Source organism: Scyliorhinus canicula, chromosome 19 (genome assembly GCF_902713615.1).
Source record: "Scyliorhinus canicula chromosome 19, sScyCan1.1, whole genome shotgun sequence".
Classification (NCBI taxonomy): Eukaryota; Metazoa; Chordata; class Chondrichthyes; order Carcharhiniformes; family Scyliorhinidae; genus Scyliorhinus; species Scyliorhinus canicula.
This window is the reverse complement of record NC_052164.1, coordinates 4,035,136-4,057,825: the sequence shown is the minus strand read 5'-3', so window position 1 is coordinate 4,057,825 and position 22,690 is coordinate 4,035,136. Positions and strand designations below refer to the sequence as shown.

Below are 22,690 nucleotides of genomic sequence, written 5' to 3'. Positions count from 1 at the left end.
GTATGGCTAATGCATTAGCCATTCAGACATTTCAATCAGACATTCCTGGCTATGCTTCACTCAGCAGCACATTTTATCCACAAAGTCATGGACAGTTCATGGCAAACACTGATTTAGGGTTGAATTATAACTCAAGGTTTTTGCATCAAACGGGAATGTTAATTGTGAAAACCCCTCCTCAACACCAACCAAAGCACCTGTACCTGCACACATTGACGCAGAGCAAAAGAAACCATGCGCACAGTTCAGAACATGCTCACCTGTAGCTCCATGAGGGACAGGAGGTCCTGCCACTGTTGTTCTAAGTCTAAAGAAGTCTCTGGCCTCAAGAGAGGAGGAAGAAGGGTCATCTGTGAGCCTGCAGTCAGACTGTCGCTGGTGCTGGGCAGAGCACTGTCAGAAGCCTCATTCAGCACTGAGGATATTGCTGTTGGAAACTGATAACAGAAGACATGAAATTCAGTCTTTTGCCTTGCCCCATCAACATATCTCAGGTTGTTCCTATACAACAAGTGTGCACAGAGTGTGACGCTTGCCTCAATGGAGGTGCTGGATTGCTAACTGATTTGCTACATTCAGCATAGCAGCGAGTGGCTGCACCTCACAACTGAGATTTACAGTCACAGTCAGGTTAGTATTGGGTTACATTGCACAGACACCTATCTTTAGCTGGGCGACCACAGAGTATAATGTAACGATTAAAGCTATGTCCTAATAAAATTTACATGATTATACAATGATTACTCTCAGTGATAACTCAGCTGAGAGAAGCACAGTCACAGTGCCCAATTAGATGAAGCACGTCATGGGCGGCACGGTGGCAAAGTGGTTAGCACTGCTACCTCACAGGTTGAGGACCCTGGGGCGGGCCCCAGGTCTCTGTCTGTGTGGAGGTGGCACATTTTCTCCTTGTCCGCATGGGACTCACCCCCACAACACAAAGATGTGCAAGGTAGGTGGATTGGCCACGCTAAATTATCCCTTAATTGGAATTTGTTTTTTAAAAGATGAAGTACGTCAATGGACCCAGCTAAAATTTGTGAACACACACACACTGGAATATTATATATATTGTGATAGAGCTACAAGGCTAATCTGCAGAATCCAGTCAAATAGTTGATAGGCACTTGCTAACATTGAACAAGGATGACCTGAGCTATTCCAAACTTTGATCATTTAAACAATTCCAGGGCATTTTGCCTCAAGTATCTTGACTGGACATTGGCTATGAGTTCATCACACTGACAATCTTCCTGATGCAAGTCCTTATACCCACTTCCTCGTCCCTTCTATTTTAACCCGTGACTCTGACCCTATTGTCCACACCCACACCTCCCAATCCCAGAATTCACCCAGACTGACCACAATGGTTTAGTTCAAAGCAGTATTCTGGATTTAACTTTCCCTTACTGTTTACAGGGACCTGCGACCCCACCCGGGACCTGCGACCCCACCCGCCACCTAGTGTCGATGAATAAGCCAAGGTTTTCATCAAATTTTCCTCATGAATCAACCCTTTGATGCCTAGCCCCAGTTTCTGGCTCTTGCCTGCAAGCTCTAATTCCTGGTCTCCATCACAGACATCTCCTTCCAAAACCATATACCACCTACACGAGGCAAACACGATCCAAAGATGGCGGCTTTATACTTACTGCCAGGAATCAACATAAAAATTCACATCTAACTTGGGTGGAGTGTTTGTGTATAATTGCCCAAGGTTCTAGGTTAAAACCAGACATAACATTGCCATGATTCACTGACTCACTTACCTCAGAATCCTGGCCAAAAGAAAACGTTTCATCCAGAAGCCTCAAGCATTCCTCGAAGGAAGGTGCAGTCTGCTCCACTAGCTCCGGCACCTGGCAAAACAACATCAGATCTGATTAACATCAGCCAACAGAGGAGTCAAAACTGCCTTGCAATAGGAAACATGAGCAAACAGAAACCACAAGTAGAAAGGGTCTGGGAGACAATCATAAAACCATACAGCAGTCAAACCATCAGCAGCAAGCTTAACTTAAAAGGTTTAATTTTAAGAAATAAAGCTATACAAATAAGGAAATGTCCATGTCAACATGGACCGCGAGAAAACTTTACTTAAAGCTCCACATAATTATTGGCAAAAACAAAAGGCGTAAGGACGACTTTCTGTTGACGTTAAATTAGTGTGTAATGTAGTTAGGAACAGCAAGGCACATTAAGAAATTAACTGAGTAGGCAAAACTATGGCAGATGAAAAGTTTGAATTAAACATGTATGAATATGGTGAAGACGTTAGATGACGGGCAAGAGAAGATGTGTTTGGGGCATAAATGTCAGCATATACTTTGGGGGCAGAATGGCCAATTACGGTGCTGTAAATGTTACACTAGTGTGAGATCATCCACAAAGGACTGTTGAAAAATAAATTGGAGAATTTCATAAATGGTGAGAAGCTCAGAACTGTGGAAGAAACTGCTTTAAAAACACGTACTCATCCCTTCGCAGTGTGTATTTTCTAAATGTTTACACTGGATCTGACATTCAGGGGTAGTGCAAACTCAAAGGCTCACTCAAACAAATAAAGTTTTGATCAATCTCTTTTTTCTTGAGCTGATGAATGACCTTTTTCTGCTGTGTGCAAAATGGCTGCCACATTTGCATTTCAACACAATGGGGAGGCAGTGGCATAGTAGTATAATAATAATCTTTATTGTCACAAATAGGCTTACATTAACACTACAATGAAGTTACTGTGAAAAGCCCCTAGTCGCCACATTCCGGTGCCTGTTCAGGTACACTGAGGGAGAACTCAATGCCCAAAGTATCTAACAGCACGTCTTTCGGGACTTGTGAGAGGGAACCGAAGCACCCGGAGGAAACCCACGCAGACACGGGGAGAGCATGCAGACTCCCCACAGACAGTGACCCAAGCCGGGAATCGAACCTGGGGCCCTGGAGCTGTGAAGCGACAGTGCTAACCACTGTGCTACCGCGCCACCCATTATCACTGTACTAATAATCCAGAGACTCAGAGTCATGCTCTGGGGACCCGGGTTCAAATCCCCCCATGGCAGATGTCATCAAAAACCCATCTGGTTCACTAATTTTCTTCACCATCCTCACCTGGTCTGGCCTACATGTGACTCCAGACCCACAGTAATGTGGTTGACTCTTAACTGCCCTCAGGGATGGGTAATAAATGTTGGCCCAGCCAGCGACACCCACATCCCATAAACAAAAGAAAACACAGGTTTGCCAGAAGAGAGAAAATATTATATCAATGCTACATCATTGTATGTTAGGAAAGGGTCAACACGAGTAGATAACCAACATTAAAGGCTAGAATGCAGGCACCATGGGTTTTGTGCATTTATGCAACTTTTAAAAAGCACAGTTGCTAATCATTTTTATATATCTTGTGATTTTTTTAATAAACATTTTATTGAGGTATTTATGGTTTTACAACAAAAAAATAAACAATGTACATGAATTTATAAACATAGTGCAAAAGCCGACTTCCTCCCTTACAGATCCCACCTTTACTTAACCCCCTACTCTAAACTAATCTAACCCCCAGCACCCCCCCCCCCCCCCCCTTTCTGCTGACGGTTAATTTTCCACAAAGAAGTTGACGAACGGCTGCCACCTCCGGGCGAACCCTAACACTGACCCTCTCAAGGCGAACTTGATTTTCTCCAAACCGAGAAAGCTAGCCATGTCTGATAGCCAGGTCTCCGACTTCGGGGGCTTTGAGTCCCTCCAAGCTAATAGTATCCGTCTCCATGCTACCAGGGAAACAAATGCCAGAATGTCTGCCTCTTTCTCCTCCTGGATTCCCGGGTCTTCCGAAACCCCAAAAATCACCACCTTTGGACTCGGTGCCACCCTTGTTTTTAACACCGTGGACATGACATCTGCAAACCCCTGCCAGAATCCCCTAAGCTTCGGGCATGCCCACAACTTATGGACATGGTTCGCTGACCCTTGCGCACCTATCTTCTACCCCAAAGAACCTGCTCATCCAGGCAGCTGTCATTTGGGCCCGGTGAATGACCTTAAATTGTATCAGGCTGAGCCTGGCACATGTTGTGGATGGGTTGACTCTACTCAACACATCATTCCTCTATCTCTCTTCCTAACTCCTCTTCCCACTTGCGTTTCAACTCCTCGGTCTGCGTCTCCTCTGACCATGAGTTCCTTGTAAATGTCACAAACCCTCCCTTCCCGTAACAGCCTCCCCGAACAGGCGCCGGAATGTGGCGACTAGGTGCTTTTCACAGTAACTTCATTTGAAGCCTACTTGTGACAGTAAGTGATTTTCATTTCATTTCTCCCACCCACACTCTAGAAACTACCCTGTCCTGTATCCCCCTTGGTGGTAGGAGCGGGAAGATTGAGACCTGCCTGTGTAGGAAGTCCCGCACCTGCAGGTATCTAAATTCATTTCCCCATGCCAATCCAAATTTCTCCTCCAGATTCCTCATGCTAGAAAAGCTCCCCTCTATAAACAGATCCCCCATCCTCTCAATCCCTGCTCTCTGACATCTCCGAAACCCTCCATCCATCCTTCCCGGGGCGAACCGGTGATTATTACAGATTGGAGACCACACAGATGGTCCCCTCCGCCCCCACATGCCTCCTCCATCGCTCCCAGACCCTCAGGGCCGCCATGGGGCTGTGGAGTACCGTTCGATGCCCCCAAACTGGTGCCCTTGCACGAAGATGCCTCAACACGCACCCATACCGAACCTCCCCCCACCACCCACTTCCCGATTGTGGCTATAATCGCCACCCAATAATAATTACTAAAGTTTGGCAGCGCCAGCCTGCCCCCCCCCCCCCCCCCCAGGCTGCGCTCCAGCATCCCATTTTTAACTCGCAGGGTCTTACCCATACAAAGCCAGCAATTACCTTATTGACCCGTTTAAAAAATGGGGAGGCACTGAAACACAAACAGGAATCTCGGGAGGACGGGGAGCCAATGGATGTGGTATATCTGGATTCCCAGAAAGCCTTTGACAAGGTGCCACACAAAAGGTTGCTGCATAAGATAAAGATGTATGGCATTAAGGGTAAAGTAGTAGCATGGATAGAGGATTGGTTAATTAATAGAAAGCAAAGAGTGGGGATTAATGGATGTTTCTCTGGTTGACAATCAGTAGCTAGTGGTGTCCCTCAGGGATCCGTGTTGGGCCCACAATTGTTCACAATTTACATAGATGATTTGGAGTTGGGACCAAGTGCAATGTGTCCAAGTTTGCAGATGACACTAAGATGAGTGGTAAAGCGAAAAGTGCAGAGGATACTGGAAGTCTGCAGAGGGATTTGGATAGGTTAAGTGAATGGGCTAGGATGGAATACAATGTTGACAAACGTGAGGTTATCCATTTTGGTAGGAATAACAGCAAACGGGATTATTATTTAAACGATAAAATATTAAAGCATGCTGCTGTGCAGAGACGCCTGGGTGTGCTAGTGCATGAGTCACAGAAAGTTGGTTTACAGGTGATTAAGAAGGCAAATGGAATTTTGTCCTTCATTGCTAGAGGGATGGAGTTTAAGACTAGGGAGGTTATGCTGCAATTGTATAAGGTGTTAGTGAGGCCACATCTGGAGTATTGTGTTCAGTTTTGGTCTCCTTACTTGAGAAAGGACATACTGGCACTGGAGGGTGTGCAGAGGAGATTCACTAGGTTAATCCTAGAGCTGAAGGGGTTGGATTATGAGGAGAGGTTGAGTAGACTGGGACTGTACTTGTAGGAATTTAGAAGGATGAGGGGGGGATCTTACAGAAACATTAAAAATTATGAAGGGAATAGATAGGATAGATGCGGGCAGGTTGTTTCCACTGGTGGGTGAAAGCAGAACTAGGGGACATGCCTCAAAATAAGGGGAAGTAGATTTAGGACTGAGTTTAGGAGGAACTTCTTCACCCAAAGGGTTGTGAATCTATGGAATTCCTTGCCCAGTGAAGCAGTTGAGGCTCCTTCATTAAATGTTTTTAAGGTAAAGATAGATAATTTTTTGAAGAATAAAAGGATTAAGGGTTATGGTGTTCGGGCGGGAAAGTGGAGCTGAGTCCACAAAAGATCAGCCATGATCTCATTGAATGGTGGAGCAGGCTTGAGGGGCCAGATAGCCTACTCCTGCTCCTAGTTCTTATGTCATTTTCACCAAATGCACCGTCCCAGCTAGTGGCAACAGGAGCGCGTCCCACCTCCGAAAATTGTCCTTCATTTGGTTACTAATCGGGCCAAATTTAACTTCTGCAGCCATTCCCATGCCACCTGGATGCCTAGGTACCGAAAGCTTCCCCCTACCACCCTAAACGGCAGTTCCCCCAATCGCCTCTTCTGCCCCCTTGCCTGGACCACGAACATCTCACTTTTAGGACTGAGTTTAGGAGGAACTTCTTCACCCAAAGGGTTGTGAATCTATGGAATTCCTTGCCCAGTGAAGCAGTTGAGGCTCCTTCATTACATGTTTTTAAGGTAAAGATAGATAGTTTTTTGAAGAATAAAGGGATTAAGGGTTATGGTGTTCGGGCCGGAAAGTGGAGCTGAGTCCACAAAAGATCAGCCATGATCTAATTGAATGGCGGAGCAGGCTCGAGGGGCCAGATGGCCTACTCCTGCTCCTAGTTCTTATGTTCTTATGTTCTTCCCCATATTTAGTTTATACTCAAAAAACCAGCCAAATTCCCCCAGAATCCTCATAATTTCTTCCATCCCCTCCAGTGGATCCGATATATACAGGAGCACGTAAAGCAAGACTCTGTGTTTCAATCTCCCCCCCCCGGATCAGCCCCTTCCAGCTCTCAGTACAATTGCCAGCGGCTCTATGGCTAACGCGAACAACAGTGGGGAGAGGGGGCACCCCTGTCTCGTCCCCGATGCAGCCTAAAATATTCCGATGTTGTCCTATTCGTCTGTACGCTCGCCACAGGAGCCCGATACAACAACCTGACCCAGTCAATAAAGCCCCGCCCAAATCCGAACCATCCCAGTACCACTCTCAGATATTCCCATTCCACCCGATCAAAAGCCTTCTCTGCGTCCATCTCCACATCCCTACCTTCTGGGGGCATCATGATCACATTTAACAACCTTCTGACATTGGCCACCAACTGCCTACCCTTAACGAACCCCATCTGGTCCTCCTCAATCACGTCCGGAACACCGTCTTCAATCCTAGAGGACAAGATTTTGGCCAGCAGCTTGGCGTCCACATTCAATAGGGATATTGGCCTGTAGGACCCACATAGCTCCGGGTCCTTGTCCCGCTTCAGGATCAATGAGATTGTGGCCTGTGACATTATCGGGAGAAGCACCCCACGCTACCTCGCCTCATTGAATGTCTTCATCAATAGCAGCCCTAATATCCCAGAGAACTTTTTATAAAACTCCACTGGGTACCCGTCCAGTCCCAAGGTTTTACACAACTGCATGACCTTCAGACCTTTGCTACCTCTTCCAACCCGATCGGGCCCCCCAGCCCTTCTACCAACCTTCGGGAAATTTAGCCCCCCGAAAACGTGCCTCATCCCCTCCGGCCCAGGTGGGGGTTCCGATTCATACTGCCGACTGTAAAACTCCTTTAACGCCTTATTCACCCCTGCTGAGTCTCCAACCAGGTTCCCGACCCCGTTCTTTACTTTCCCAATCTCCCTGGCTCCCTCCCTCTTTCTAAGCTGCTGCGCGAGCATTCTGCTGGCCTTCTCCCCATGCTCATAGATCGCCCCCTCGCCTTCCTCAGCTGCTCTACCGCCTTCCTTGTAGTTAACAAGCCAAACTCCGCCAGTAGCCTCTGTCGTTCCCTTAAAAGCCCTGCCTCTGGGGTCTCCGCATACCTCCTGTCGACCTGCAATATCTCCTTCATCAATCGGTGTGTCTCTGCTCTGTCTGCCTTCTCCCTATGGCCCTGTATTGAGATCAGCTCCTCTCTAACCACCGCCTTCAATGCCTCCCAGACCACCGCCGCCGAAACTTCACCCGTGTTGTTGACTTCCAGGTAGTTATTAATATTTTTCCTCAGCCGCCCGCACACCTCTTCGTCAGCTAAAAGTCCCACGTCCAGCCTCCAGTGCGGGTGCTGGCTACTCTCTCTGCTAACCTGTAGGTCAACCCAGTGCAGGGCATGATCCGAGATTGTGATCACCGAATACCCCGTGTCCACTATCTCCGTCAGTAGAGCCCTGTTCAAAATAAAAAAGTCAATCCGGGAGAACACTTTATGTACGTGTGAGTAGAAGGAGAACTCCTTCACCCTCGGCCGCCCAAATCTCCATGGATCGTCATCACCACCACCATCTCTCCTCTCCTCTCCTCTCCCCCTCCCCCCCCCTCTTTCCCCCCCCCCCTCTTTCTCCCCCCCCCCCCTCTTTCTCCCCCCCCCTCTTTCCCCCCCCCCCCCTTCCCCCCCCCTCTTTCTCCCCCCCCCTCCCTCTTTCTCCCCCCCCTCCCTCTTTCTCCCCCCCCCCCTCTTTCTCCCCCCCCTCCCTCTTTCTCCCCCCCCCTCCCTCTTTCTCCCCCCCCCTCCCTCTTTCTCCCCCCCCCTCCCTCTTTCTCCCCCCCCCTCCCTCTTTCTCCCCCCCCCTCCCTCTTTCTTCCCCCCCCCCCTCTTTCCCCCCCCTCTCCTCCCCCCCCCTCCCCCCCCCCCCCTCCTCCCCCCCCCTCCCCCCTCCCCCCCCTCCCCCCTCCCCCTCCCCCCCCCCCCCCTCCTCCCCCCTCCCCCCCAATCTGCTCCATGAACCCCTTTAGCTCCTTTGCCATTGCTGGCACCCCCTGTCTGTCCTTGAGCTCGACCGGTCAAACCCAGGGTCAATAACTGTGTTAAAGTCCCCTCCCATGACCAACTTATGCGAATCTAGGCCCAGGATCTTCCCCAGCATTCGCTTTATAAACTCCACATTGTCCCAATTTGGCGCGTTCACATTTACTAGTACCACCTGCAGCGCCTCCAGTTTCTCACTGACCATAACGTACCAGCCTGCCACATAAGACCATAAGACATAGGAGTGGAAGTAAGGCCATTCGGCCCATCGAGTCCACTCCGCCATTCAATCATGGCTGATGGGCATTTCAACTCCACCTACCAGCATTCTCCCCGTAGCCCTACATCCGCAACTATTCTTCCCGCCTCAAATACCATCTCTTCCTTAATCTGATCTGATCAGTTACTCTAAGGTGCGGAGCCTGTAGCATTACCACATCCGCCTTCAGTCCTCTCAAATGCGCGAACATGCATGCCGTCTTAACCGGCCCATTTAGCCCTCTTACGTCCCAGGCGATCAGCCTAGTTGGGGGGCTCATCCCCCCCTCGCCAATCAGCCATCACCTTTCTTGGGCCAGTCACCAGCCCACCCCATACGGCCTCCGGCCCCGACCTCCTTTCTGTCTCACAGCAAAAATCCCTCCCCCATCAGCAGAACATTCCTCCTCCTTCCCCACCCACCCCCCCCCAAGTAACAGCACTATGCAAACCGACCCCTTCGACAAGCAAATTCCACAGCCTCACCACTCTCTGATGAAGGAATTTCTCATCTCTGTCCTAAATGGTCTATGCCATATCTTAAAGTCATGAAACTAGAAATGTTGGAGAAGGATGTTCTGGTTCCTATACTCCTACCTCAACAGCTACAGATGTACCCCAGTCTGTCATCCTCAAGCATCTTAAAAGTGCCATTGTCATTAGGTATAAAAACCGTTCTTGAGATACACTGGGTTAGAACGACCTGACCATTCAGTCCTTCACACCCATTACTGCCTAGCAGAATAGTATTGCATTTGCTTCAAATGATTCAACAATGGGATGGGTTATAACGTTTTCTGGTACAATGAAATTAGCCAGTATGGTGGAAGAAGTTGTTAAATCTTTGATTTAAAAATAAATGGTCTTTCATCACCTTAGGACATCCCAAAGTGCTTGACATTTTGAAGTATTGGAGAAAACACAGCAACCAATTTGCACAAAGCGGGGTCCCAAAAACAAGGTGGTGACCAGATTTTAGCTGTTGATTGTGGAGACTGGTGAGAATTTGCCTATTATTCTTCAAAGTAGTGTCAGGGGATCTTTTACTTGACAAAAATTGGTTTAATGTCTCATTCGAAAGATGCACCTCCAATATTTCAGCACTCCCTAGATTTGTACTTTAATCTCCAGAGTGGGAGTTGTTAAGCTCACAACCTTCTGATTTAGAGGCGGGAATGCTGCCTATTGAGCAAGCTATCATTCTTTACATAGAACCACTGATCACAGCATTCACCACAGCAATAGCATGTTCGCATAGGCAGAGGAACTGGCAGAGGGAAAAAACATTAATTTTCTATCAGTTATAACTACCATCTATAATCAAGCTTTTAGACTGTAACAGTAAAACATGTGCACAGCAAGATTGTTTGGCTCAGTGACTATACGATCAGGTAATCTAACATTCCATTTTTTTTGCAGGGCGGGGGTAAGAGGGAGAGAGAGAGAAGAGAGAATCTGGAATGAAAAGCCTAATCGACCATTGTCGATTGTCGGAAAAACCCACCTGATTCACTAATGTCCTTTAGGGGAGGAAATCTGTCATCCTTACCTGGTCTGGCCTACTTGACTCCAGATCCAGAGCAATGTGGTTGAGTCTTAAATGCCCTCAGGGATGGGCACATCCCATGAACGAATACAAAAAAACTATTGAATCAAGACCCTTCCATTCCTTAAGTGCATGAAGGACAAACATGGATGGAATTTCCGTTTGCAGCTTTTGTACCTTGCCACGTAGCCTCTTTGAAGCTCCCTTTTTTATTTAGCATTGTGGAGAAAAGCCAAGTGCAATTAAACTTAGTGCAAACAGTCCTAGACATGTTCTGAACATTCCATTTTAATGCCTCCCAGTGGTCCAGCCACTGGGAGTGTTAGCATGCAGATTAAAAGGAAGCTTTCAATATATACGCTTTACTTAATTAAGCAAAAATATTGGGATTGGATGATTGAGAAAACATGTTACTAGATGTCTACAGCTGGCCAGTCACACTGCCTTGCAATGCTGTCTAGACGAAGACGCTGTATGGCAAAGCTTAAGGCTTATAACTGAGCAGTACAGCTCAAAACCGCTCAGGAAACACCCAAATCACAGAAAAGACAAATTTTGGTAGTGGATGCAGGACTTGAGTTATATGGAAAGACTGGAGAAGTTGGGATCACTCTCCTTAGGGGGGACATATGATGGGTGTTACTGGCAGGAGAGTCTGGAAGAAAGTTGCAGATTTAAGTTAATTGGTCAGGGAACCTCAAAGGGAATGAACACCATTTTTAAAACTCAGTGAGTTATGATGATTTACAATGTGCTGTCTGAAAAGGCAGTGAAAGCAGCAACAGTAGAAAGTTTCAAAAAAGGAAGTGGGAAGTGGATAAATGCTTGATCAGGGAAAATATTCCAGGGCTGTGGGGAAAGGTGCACAGGAGTGAGGCTAATTCAATAACTCTTTCAAAAAGCTGGCACAGGCAATGGGCTGAACCTCTGTGCTGTGATTCCATCACCATCCAGAATTAGATAGCAGGTTAAACTACCTGTCCTGAGCCATGAAGCAGTACCTGATTGGGAACGCTTTCTCCCGTCTCCCCATCCACTTGAACAGGACCCTGCAGCAATCCACCCCTCTCATTTCCATCTTTCTCTTCATTCTTCTCGCTCGGCTCCTCCTCTTGCTCGTTCTCCTTCTGTCTGTAATTGTAGTCGAAAACCTCTCTCCCAGCTCCCAGATCTATGTCCTGTCTCCACAGGATATCAATTAGGTCAATGTCCTAGAACCAAAGAATTCAAATAACTCCATCTGTATCAAACATTTATTTCAGCAAGAAAGAAAGATACTTTCATTGTCAATTGTAAAACAACATCTCAAAGTGAAACAGCAGCATTTCTAATAACCTCACCCTCCCCTGACAGGAGCAAGGAGGCAATGGTTCAATTTCCACCGGTGGGCACTAAAACACTGAACATAGGAACAAGAGGAAGCCATTCAGCCCCTCAGACCGGTTCCAGCATTCAATTCGATCATGGCTCTTCTATATCTTCATCTATATTCCCCACTGGTTCTGTAACCCATAATACCCTGTTTTAAACTCAGTTTTGGAATTTTCTATTCAAACCAAAACAGACACTGCACCTGAAGAATGGCAACAGATGCTGGAACCTTTGGAGTGCGCATGACTCTTCTTCAGACATCTTTCCACACAGCTAGTTTCAGTAAAACACCCCTTTTGCCAGAGAACGCATGGTAGCCCAGAAGGTTTGGTACTGGACTAGCATCCTGGCATATTGCAAAATGGAGTTCAATAAATTTGAGAATTTGATCACGAAATCTACCATTATTTAAATTAAAGAAACAGCTACTTGATGGATGCCTTTCATGGATGGGAAATGGCTATCCCAATTCAGTCTGATTCTAGCTGCAAACTACTTGCTTGATTCTTAAAGCACTTTGGTTACCAAGGATGAATAAGTAGAGTATTGGCAGAACTGAAGCAAAATACTGAGGATGCTGAGGATCAAACAAAAAGAGAAAATGCTGGAAATGCTCAGCAGGCAGAAGTGTGGAGAGAAACACTGTTAATGTTTCAGGTCAGTGACCCTCTAACGGAGGATAAGACCTGTAAAAAGGTTAGGACCTCTTATTTATTTCCCTGTGGATACTGCCTGACCAGAGAATGACCAGAATTTTCCGTTTTACTGACCTGTCAATGCTGCTAATATCTCAGGAACAAAGCAACATTTTTTTAAGAAGGCTATGTGCCCAGCTGTCAGTAGAAATCATAGAATCAAGAGTGCAGAAGGAGCCATTCGGCCCATCGAGTCTGTACTGGCTCTTGGAAAGAGCACCGTACTTAAGCCCACACCTCCACCCTTTCCCCATAATCCCACCTAATCGAAGGGCAATGTATCATGGCCAATCCACCTAACCTGCAAATCTTTGGACTGTGGGAGGAAACCGGAACACTCGGAGGAAGCTCACGCAGAGACCGGGAGAAAGTGCAGAGTCTGCAGACAGTGACCCAAGCCGAGAATTGAACCTAGGACCCTGGAGTTGTGAAGCAACTGTGCTAACCATTGTGCAACCATGCTGCCCAGCTGTGTGGAAAGGATCTGAAGTTTACAAAACTACCTTGAAAGAGCATTAATGGGAAAGGAAGAGAGGCAGATGGATGGAAAAAAGGAGATTTTTTTATTAAGAATATTCTCCCACTGCCTTGAAGGGAAAAAAAATCTAATTTGATATTTTACCAACAACTTCCTTCCCTGATATTGAATATCTCTGGATCAGTCACAAACTCACTGAATAAGATTAGCTGGGTAGAGGAAAAGAGAAAAAAAGGTAGGTCTAAAAGGACAGCTCTCCTAAGAACTCCAATTTTCCTACCATTCACACGTCAGAGTAGCCTGAACCAATTCTAATGATTTTTCTCCCCATTTTACACTACCATATTTGTGTGTGTTTAAAATCAATTATTCTGCTTCTGTATTTCAAATTCCAGACAGCAGTTTTGAGAAGGGCATAAATCTGAGATTAGTTATAGCAGCTCCAGTCAGACACTGCCTGGCAATGTTTGATTTACTGCCACTTCCCTCTCTCTCCTGCCCACATCATATAGTGGTACCAACACTGATTGACATATGGGGGCAATGAGCTGCAGCAAAGACACAGAGAGAGACACAGACAGAGGGACAGAGAGAGAGAGAGAGAGAGACACACACACACACAAAGAGAGAGTGTGGGAGGGATGGAGGGGAGGAGAGAGGGAGGGAGAGAGACAGACAAAAAGGGGAGACGGGGATTGGGGGGGGGGGGGGGAAGAGAGACAGGGATGGGGGGGGAGAGACGGGGATGGGGGATGAGGGGGGGGGAAGGAGAGACGGGGATGGGGGGGAGAGAGAGACGGAGGGGGAGAGGGACGCACAGAGAGGGACAGGCGGACAGAGAGGGACAGGCGGACAGAGAGGGACAGACGGACAGAGAGGGACAGACGGACAGAGAGCGACAGACGGACAGAGAGCGACAGACGGACAGAGAGCGACAGACGGACAGAGAGCGACAGACGGACAGAGGGCGACAGACGGACAGAGGGCGACAGACGGACAGAGGGCGACAGACGGACAGAGGGGGACAGACGGACAGAGGGGGACAGACGGACAGAGGGGGACAGACGGACAGAGGGGGACAGACGGACAGAGGGGGACAGACGGACAGAGGGGGACAGACGGACAGAGGGGGACAGACGGACAGAGGGGGACAGACGGACAGAGGGGACAGACGGACAGAGAGGGACAGACGGACAGAGAGGGACAGACGGACAGAGAGGGACAGACGGACAGAGAGGGACAGACGGACAGAGAGGGACAGACGGACAGAGAGGGACAGACGGACAGAGAGGGACAGACGGGGACAGAGAGGGACAGACGGGGACAGAGAGGGACAGACGGGGACAGAGAGGGACAGACGGGGACAGAGAGGGACAGACGGGGACAGAGAGGGACAGACGGGGACAGAGAGGGACAGACGGACAGAGAGGGACAGACGGACAGAGAGGGACAGACGGACAGAGAGGGACAGACGGACAGAGAGGGACAGACGGACAGAGAGGGACAGACGGACAGAGAGGGACAGACGGACAGAGAGGGACAGACGGACAGAGAGGGACAGACGGACAGAGAGGGACAGACGGACAGAGAGGGACAGACGGACAGAGAGGGACAGACGGACAGACAGAGAGGGAGACAGACGGACAGACAGAGAGGGAGACAGACGGACAGACAGAGAGGGAGACAGACGGACAGACAGAGAGGGAGACAGACGGACAGACAGAGAGGGAGACAGACGGACAGACAGAGAGGGAGAGAGACAGACAGACAGAGAGGGAGACAGACAGAGAGGGAGACATACAGAGAGACAGAGAGGGAGCCATACAGACAGACAGAGAGGGAGCCATACAGACAGACAGAGAGGGAGCCATACAGACAGACAGAGAGGGAGACAGACAGACAGAGAGGGAGACAGACAGACAGACAGAGAGGGAGACAGACAGACAGAGAGGGAGACAGACGGACAGAGAGGGAGACAGACGGACAGAGAGGGAGACAGACGGACAGAGAGGGAGACAGACGGACAGAGAGGGAGACAGACGGACAGAGAGGGAGACAGACGGACAGAGAGGGAGACAGACGGACAGAGAGGGAGACAGACGGACAGAGGGGGAGAGAGACGGACAGAGAGGGAGGGAGACGGACAGAGAGGGAGACAGACGGACAGAGAGGGAGACAGACGGACAGAGAGGGAGACAGACGGACAGAGAGGGAGACAGACGGACAGAGAGGGAGACAGACGGACAGAGAGGGAGACAGACGGACAGAGAGGGAGACAGACGGACAGAGAGGGAGACAGACGGACAGAGAGGGAGACAGACGGACAGAGAGGGAGACAGACGGACAGAGAGGGAGACAGACGGACAGAGAGGGAGACAGACGGACAGAGAGGGAGACAGACGGACAGAGAGGGAGACAGACGGACAGAGGGGGAGACAGACGGACAGAGGGGGAGACAGACGGACAGAGAGGGAGACAGACAGACAGAGAGGGAGACAAAGACAGACAGAGAGGGAGACAAAGACAGAGAGGGAGGGAGACAAAGACAGAGAGGGAGGGAGACAAAGACAGAGAGGGAGACAGACAGATGGGGGAGTGAGAGCTGGTGGGGGAGAGAGAGTTGAAATGAAATGAAAATCACTTATTGTCACAAGTAGGCTTCAAATGAAGTTACTGTGAAAAGCCCCTAGTCGCCACATTCCAGCACCTGTTCGGGGAGGCTGGTACGAGTTTTTTGGGGGGGGGGCAGAGAGAGAGAGAGAGAGAGATGGGGGAGAGAGAGAGAGAGAGAGAGAGAAAGATGGGGGAAGAGAGAGTGTGTTGGGGGGAGAGAGAGTGTGTTGGGGGGAGAGCGAGAGGGATTGGGGGGGGGGGGGGGAGAGAGAGAAAGAAAGAGAGAAAGGGAGGGAGAGGAAGGAAGCTCTGAATATCAATTGTGCAGTATCAAATTTAGCCTGTTAATTCTCCAGTGAAGTGTCTTGTGTTGTTTTATCATGGAATCCTTACAGTGGAGGAGGCGGCTATTCAGCCCATAATGTCTGCACTGGCCCTCTGAAAGAGCAGCCTACCTAGGCCCAATCCCCCACCCTATTCTCATAGCCCCACCTAAGGGCACTTTAACATAGCTAATGGTTCTTAGTCCAGATCAGAAGAAATCAGGATTCAATAACAGTTTCTGCCTGTTAAAAAAGTTTTATTTTCTCAAAACAGGTTTTCCTGGGACATCGAGCACCAAATGCACTGGAAAATGCCAGTTTTCTCTACCCAGTCACAATCAAACACAGTCACAACTCTGGTAGACGCCACTGAATTCAGTGACGGTGACTCAGTTTATGATTAAATATTAGGCCTTGAAACCAACTTGAAAGTGGAACAAGAAAGGGTGACTGCTTTTAGCATAGTCCCATGTCAGCCTATTGGTCTCAATCACAGCTTGGCTGATCAGAGGCCTCAGCCCAGTCTGGATGTGGACAGCTGACACATTTAATTAAACTTAGAAGCGTGGTCAATTCAGAGAAAAATGGCTGCTTAAAACAGCAGGCTGTTTAGATCAAGGTGACCTCTGAAGAAAATCAGCGCCGACTTTACAGAGTCAATACTTGAACTTTAAAAGCTGCAATGCACTCATCACCTGTTTTAAATATGAAGTTGTTTTAAAAACTGTGCAGTAAAATTTAAATAATCCAGCTCACAGAAACAGCTCGAGATGATTCCTTCTGCCTCGTACGAAGGAATGGCAAAAAGATTTGAATTTTTCAGTACCCGTTTCATCTTCAGCACCTCCTCCTGTCCTCACGGATAACGGGTCATAGCTATTTTTGACTTTACATAAGCTCTGTTATTCTGGCAGTCAGCCGGTTCTAGAATGCTGCAATGGGTTAGGCAGCTGGTAATCCCTTTGCACTCACAGGAGAAAGGAGCAGGGGGAGCAGTCTGTCTGGACTGGCTCAATTGTGGAACTGTAGCAGGGAGTCTATTAGTAATTGGACATAATCCACATTTATCTACTTTTATCCATCTTGGTTCTGTCATCCAACTTAAATCACTGTCCACATTAGAGCTTTGCAAAGTCCCACACCCACTTCTCAAAGGTTGAGAATTTGTGCTTGATTTCTAGAGAGGGAATTTTATTGAGTTAAAAGGAGCAACGTGACCCGCTTTTATTCTCCTCCCGCCTCCACTCCCCAACCATTTCCCCTTTAAATTAAACATGAAATCTGCACTAATCATATCAACTTTCTAACAACTCCTCTTGGTGAGAGTTATCACACTGTACCAAACTCCCATTAACCAAAGTAACATTTCCATTTTAAGAGCTGGATCAACTGAGCTACTCAATCAATTGCACCTCAAACTGCTCCAAGTATGAAAGTGTAACAAAATGGACATGAATATTCAACCCATCACTAACAGCACAATCTACCACTCACCAGCCAGGGCAGGAACCAAGTCTCTTCTGTGGAGAGAAACTTTTCATCGTCAACCTTAACATTAATGCTGTTTCTCTCCACAGATGCTGCCTGACCAGCTGAGTGACTCCAGCACTTTTCATGTTAATTTCAGATTTCTAGCATCCAGTCTTTTGCTTTTAACTAAGTTCCTTCTATTCCCACTAGTGAGGTTGTGCAATTCCATCCGGATGCCGAGAAACCTAAGCCAGGAAGCAGCAGAGAAGGATCTCAGGTTCAATCTGTGTGAAGCTAGTCAATCGCAACCAGGATGCTGGTTCAGGAGCAATGGACACGAGGGGGCATAATTGGTCTCCGCTGCAGTCAAGTCTGCTGTCACACCTTTAGTACTTGGGATGAATTAACTTTTGCTTGTGTCTTGGCCTTTTGGCTAAGATCAAATGTAGTATCAGCTGTGCCTTTTGGCTCAGATTTGGTATGTCTCTTGTGGGGACCATGAATTGGACTCAATTTGAATTTGAATTGGTTTTTGGGGCAGGCAAGGAGCTGAATTAGGGGTTCGCCCCTGTCCACACTCTGAGCCCTGGCTTTGTAACTCAGAAAAAGTAAAAAAAAACTTTTGCTTGTGGAAGTAGCAACAGGTGAGAAGTGTTTCACCGACCCATATCACAGGCCAAAGGCAGTTTGGGTGAAAATAATTGGCCAGATCGATGGGGGAAAAAATTCAAGCTGTGAGTGGCACGATGGCACAGTGGTTAGCTCTGCTTTAATAAGTTAATTAATTTAACTGCTGCCTACAGCGCTGAGGACCCGGGTTCGATCCCGGCCCCGGGTCTCTGTCCGTGTGGAGTTTGCACATTCTCCCCGTGTCTCACCCCCACAAGCCAAAAGATGTGCAGGTTAGGTGGATTGGCCCCGCTAAATTGCCCCTTAATTGAAATAAAATAATTGGGTACTGTAAAAAAAAAATTTTTTAAAGAAAAATGCAAGTTGTAATTACTACTGCAATCATTCAACATGAGAGAAGAATGCAAATCAGAAATGTGCTTATAAGAAACTATGGGACATTAGTCCAATCAGAGACAAAGTAAATTAGTTACCACTCGACAAAACTACTGCCTAAAATTACAGATACAACCCATATCTATGGAACAGAAAATCCACAAATATGTTATAGGGTAGAATCACCAGAACCCAACAACTATCACAGTCCTACCATGAATTAAAGCCAAGCAGCAATCCCGCTGGTTATCTCATTGTTTGAACCTCAACATTTTAATCTGGTGGCCCACCCAATGATCTGTGCAGAGCCTTGGATGTAGCATTACGATTCCAGAGTGCTCAAATTGAAGAGGCACTTCAGTTCCAGCTCTTGACCACATCTGGCAGATCCTGCTGGGCAATGTGTATGCAGGGACATGGCCTACATACAAATTAGGAGCAGGGGTAGGTCACTCAGCCATTCAGGCCTGCTCCACTATTCAAGATGATCATGGCTAATCTGATTTTAACTTCAATTCACATTCCTGCCCACCCCCGATACTTTCACCCCTTGCTTAACTAGAATCTATCTACTTCTGCCTTTAAAATATTCAAAGACTCTGCCTCCACCACATTTTGAGGAAGTTGTTCCAAAGAATCATGATCCGCATAAAAAGAATTTCCTTTTCTTGTAAATGAGCAACCCCATATTTTTAAACAATGACCCCCTAGTTCCAGGTTCTCCCACAAAAGGATACATCCTCTCCACATCCACCCCGTCAAGTCCCCTCAGGATTTTATGTTTCAATCAAGTCACCTCTTACTCTTCTAAACACCAGCAAATACAAGCCTAGCCTGTTCAACCTTTCATCATAAGATAACCTACCTGTATCAAATATTAATCTAGTAAACCTTCTCTGAGCTGCTTGCAGTGCATTTACATCTTTTCTTTAAAAAGGTGACCAATACAGTGTCCAGTACTCCAGCTGTGGTCTCTCCAATGCCCTGTACAATCGAAGCATAACCTCCCTACTTTTGTATTCAATTCCTATCACAATAAACAATAAGAAGTCTTACAACACCAGGTTAAAGTCCAACATGTTTGTTTCAAACACTAGCGATTTCAGAGCACTGCTCCTTCCGAAAGCTAGTGTTTGAAACAAACCTGTTGGACTTTAACCTGGCGTTGTAAGACTTGTTACTGTGCTCACCCCAGTCCAACTCCGGCATCGCCACATCAATAAACAATAACATTCTATTATATTTGCGAATTACTTGCTATATCCGTATGTAATCTTTTGCGTTTCATGCATTAGGACAGTCAGATCCCTCAGCAATCTCTCACTATTTAGATAACATGCTTATTTTTTTATACTTCCTGTCAAAATAGACAATTTCACTTTTTCTCACATTATACTCCATTTGCCGGACCTTTCCCCACTCACCTAACCTACCTATAACCTTTCGTAACCTCCTTATGTCCTTTACACAACTTACAGTCCTGCCTATCTTTAGATCATCAACAAATTTCGTGGTCTCTTCATCCATATCATTTATATAATGATCTCACCCTACATGCTTGAACTCTGACAGTCTGAGCTCAGGCATATACAACGGTCACCTCCAATGAAGTATCAGGAGTTCAGTATTATATCCCAATATGAGGGAAGGAGGAGAATGGCCATAAACGTCAAGTTTCCATACATTATTCTGCCTAGAGCATGTACAAAGCAATAACAAAACATTGGATTTAGATGCTGATGAAATGAAATGCCAACAAAGTTCATTTTGTCACAAGTCAGATTAAGTTCAAAGTTAAACAAATATTCCATGAACACATTTTAAGTGACTATTGCCGGACTATCCTCTACTCTCCAATTAACCAAATCCACTCATTTCCAAATTGAGATATCAGCATAAAAGAAAAGAGTGGATGTGGCAAGATGCTTCCCCTTGAGGGAGAATCTAAAACTAGAGATCACTATTAAAAACAGCCCTGTTGAGAATGCAGCACTGCAGGCCCACATGACTGGGTCGAGGATGAGCAGGTTTTTCGGGGGCGAGGACAGGTGTGCTAGGTGCTCGGGGAGCCCAGCGAACCACGCCCATATGTTTTGGGCGTGCCCAGCGTTGGGGGAGTTTTGGAAGGGGGTAGCAAGGACTGTGTCGAGGGTGGTGGGATCCAGGGTCGAGCCAGGCTGGGGACTCGCAATTTTTGGGGTTGCAGTGGAGCCGGGAGTGCAGGAGGCAATAGAGGCCGGTGTTCTGGCCTTTGCGTCCCTAGTAGCCCGGCGGAGGATCTTGCTCCAATGGAAGGGTGCGAGGCCCCCAAGCATGGAGGCCTGGATCTCTGATATGGCGGGGTTCATTAAATTGGAGAGGGTGAAATTTGCCCTGAGGGGATCAGTACAAGGGTTTTTCAGGCGGTGGCAGCCTTTTCTGGACTTCCTGGCGGAAAGGTAGGGAATTAGGCCGATAGCAGCAGCAGCCCGGGGGCGGCGGGGGGAAGGATTGGGGGGAGGGAGAACTGAGCACATGGGTTTGTGGAGGGTGCTATCTCTCTCTTTTTTTGTTTTTTTTTCTGTTTTATTTTTTTTTGTTTTTGTTCTTTCCTTTTGTTTGAAGTTGCTCTTGAAGCTCGGGGGGTATTGTTCATGGGTTGTTACCGCGGTTGTATGTTAATAGAGTTAAGATGTTTATATTTTGTAAAAATTTCAATAAAAATTATTTAAAAAAAAAGATTTTTTAAAAAAGAGAATGCAGCACTGCGGGCAGCATGGTGGCGCAGTGGGTTAGCCCTGTTGCCTCACGGCGCCAAGGTCCCAGGTTCCATCCCGGCCCTGGGTCACTGTCTGTGTGGAGTTTGCACATTCTCCCAGTGTTGCGTGGGTTTCGCCCCCACAACCCAAAGATGTGCAGGCTAGGTGGATTGGCCATGCTAAATTGCCCCTTAATTGGAAAAAATTAATTGGGTACACTAAATTTATATTAAAAAAAAGAGAATGCAGCACTGTTCCACTGGTATCATGTCCTAATTAAACAGGCATTGATTAAGCTAATTGAATAAGTGGATTCCACACCATAAAATAATTGGGAATATTACAGATCACCGCAGTACACTCATTTGTTGGGTATTTATTGAAAACCCAACAAGCTATACTACAACATCAACCCAATTAAGTTAATACTCTATTTACTCGTGATCATTTTGGAGTGGTGCAACCTAGCCAATTCAGACACCAGGGATAGTCGCCTGGCCTAACATAACGGAAACTGCTGGTTTGACAATGGACAACACTTTTCTGGGGGGGGGAAATGGAGGAAAAAAGGATAAATAAATGTTCCCTCAAAATATAGATATAAAATAATCTCCTGCAAGGTCAGAGATATTGATATTATTTTTTTCCTTTTACGCCCTCCTCTGTTGTGAACACACTTGTGTTCATGGTGCTGGAGTCTCCTGGGCTGAGTACATGTGCCAGGTCTGTTAACACAATGAAAACCCCCAAAAAACAGTGCAACATGTCCTGGCCAGTATTTATCACACAGAAAACACCCAAAACTTTGGCCTGTAACTTCCTCAGAGTAGCAATCAAGCGGCAGATTACCACTCCATACGGACTTATGCTTGAATTCCAAAACGCCTGTCTCACCGATCACCGACTCAGGCTGGATGAGACTGAAGCAGCAACGGTCAATAGCTCCAGCAGCAAAGGGCAAAAGGAGTGGAACAAAGGAGGATAGATGCTCTTTTTATAGCACTAGCTGAGTGGTGTCGGGTCAGAGGGAGTTTGGGGTGTGTTGGGAGAGGATTCGGCTCAAGTCGGGGGTGGGTAGCCCCCAAATCCTACGCCGGGGAGCAAGAAAGCTATGGCTCATGACGATCTGTAACTTATGGAATTGCTGTTTTTGGGAGCTGACTGTGAACAAATTGACTGCCACACTTCCCACATTACTTTTCACTTCAAAAGTACTTCATTGGCTGTAAAGCATTCAGATGGCATCCAGAGTTCAGGATGAAATGTTAAATAAATCAACGCCTTTCTTTTCATTTAAACAGTTTGTGGACCATAAAGGCTGGCTTTATAGAAATCACTGCAGTAGGCTCATTCAGGATCTTCTTGTCATGAGGTCATACAGGTCATCCTGCAGTGCCAATGAATGTAGATGGCTTTGAGCACCAGCTGGGCTGTCCTTT

At 47.2% G+C, this 22,690-nt stretch overlaps 1 protein-coding gene across 2 annotated transcripts in view; it reads right to left on the bottom strand.

The window, feature by feature from the left end:
• Nucleotides 1-22,690, bottom strand: part of nfe2l1b (nuclear factor, erythroid 2-like 1b) — a 52,400-nt gene that overhangs the window by 6,776 nt on the left and 22,934 nt on the right. The window contains exons 2-4 of one of the 2 annotated variants that reach the window (XM_038779663.1): nucleotides 11,560-11,769; nucleotides 1,770-1,859; nucleotides 261-437 (exon numbers count right to left, since the gene is read on the bottom strand). In XM_038779663.1, the coding sequence (XP_038635591.1) occupies nucleotides 261-437; nucleotides 1,770-1,859; nucleotides 11,560-11,769 (477 nt within the window). The remainder of the gene's footprint in view (nucleotides 1-260; nucleotides 438-1,769; nucleotides 1,860-11,559; nucleotides 11,770-22,690) is intronic. The other variant, XM_038779664.1, reaches the window with a different exon arrangement.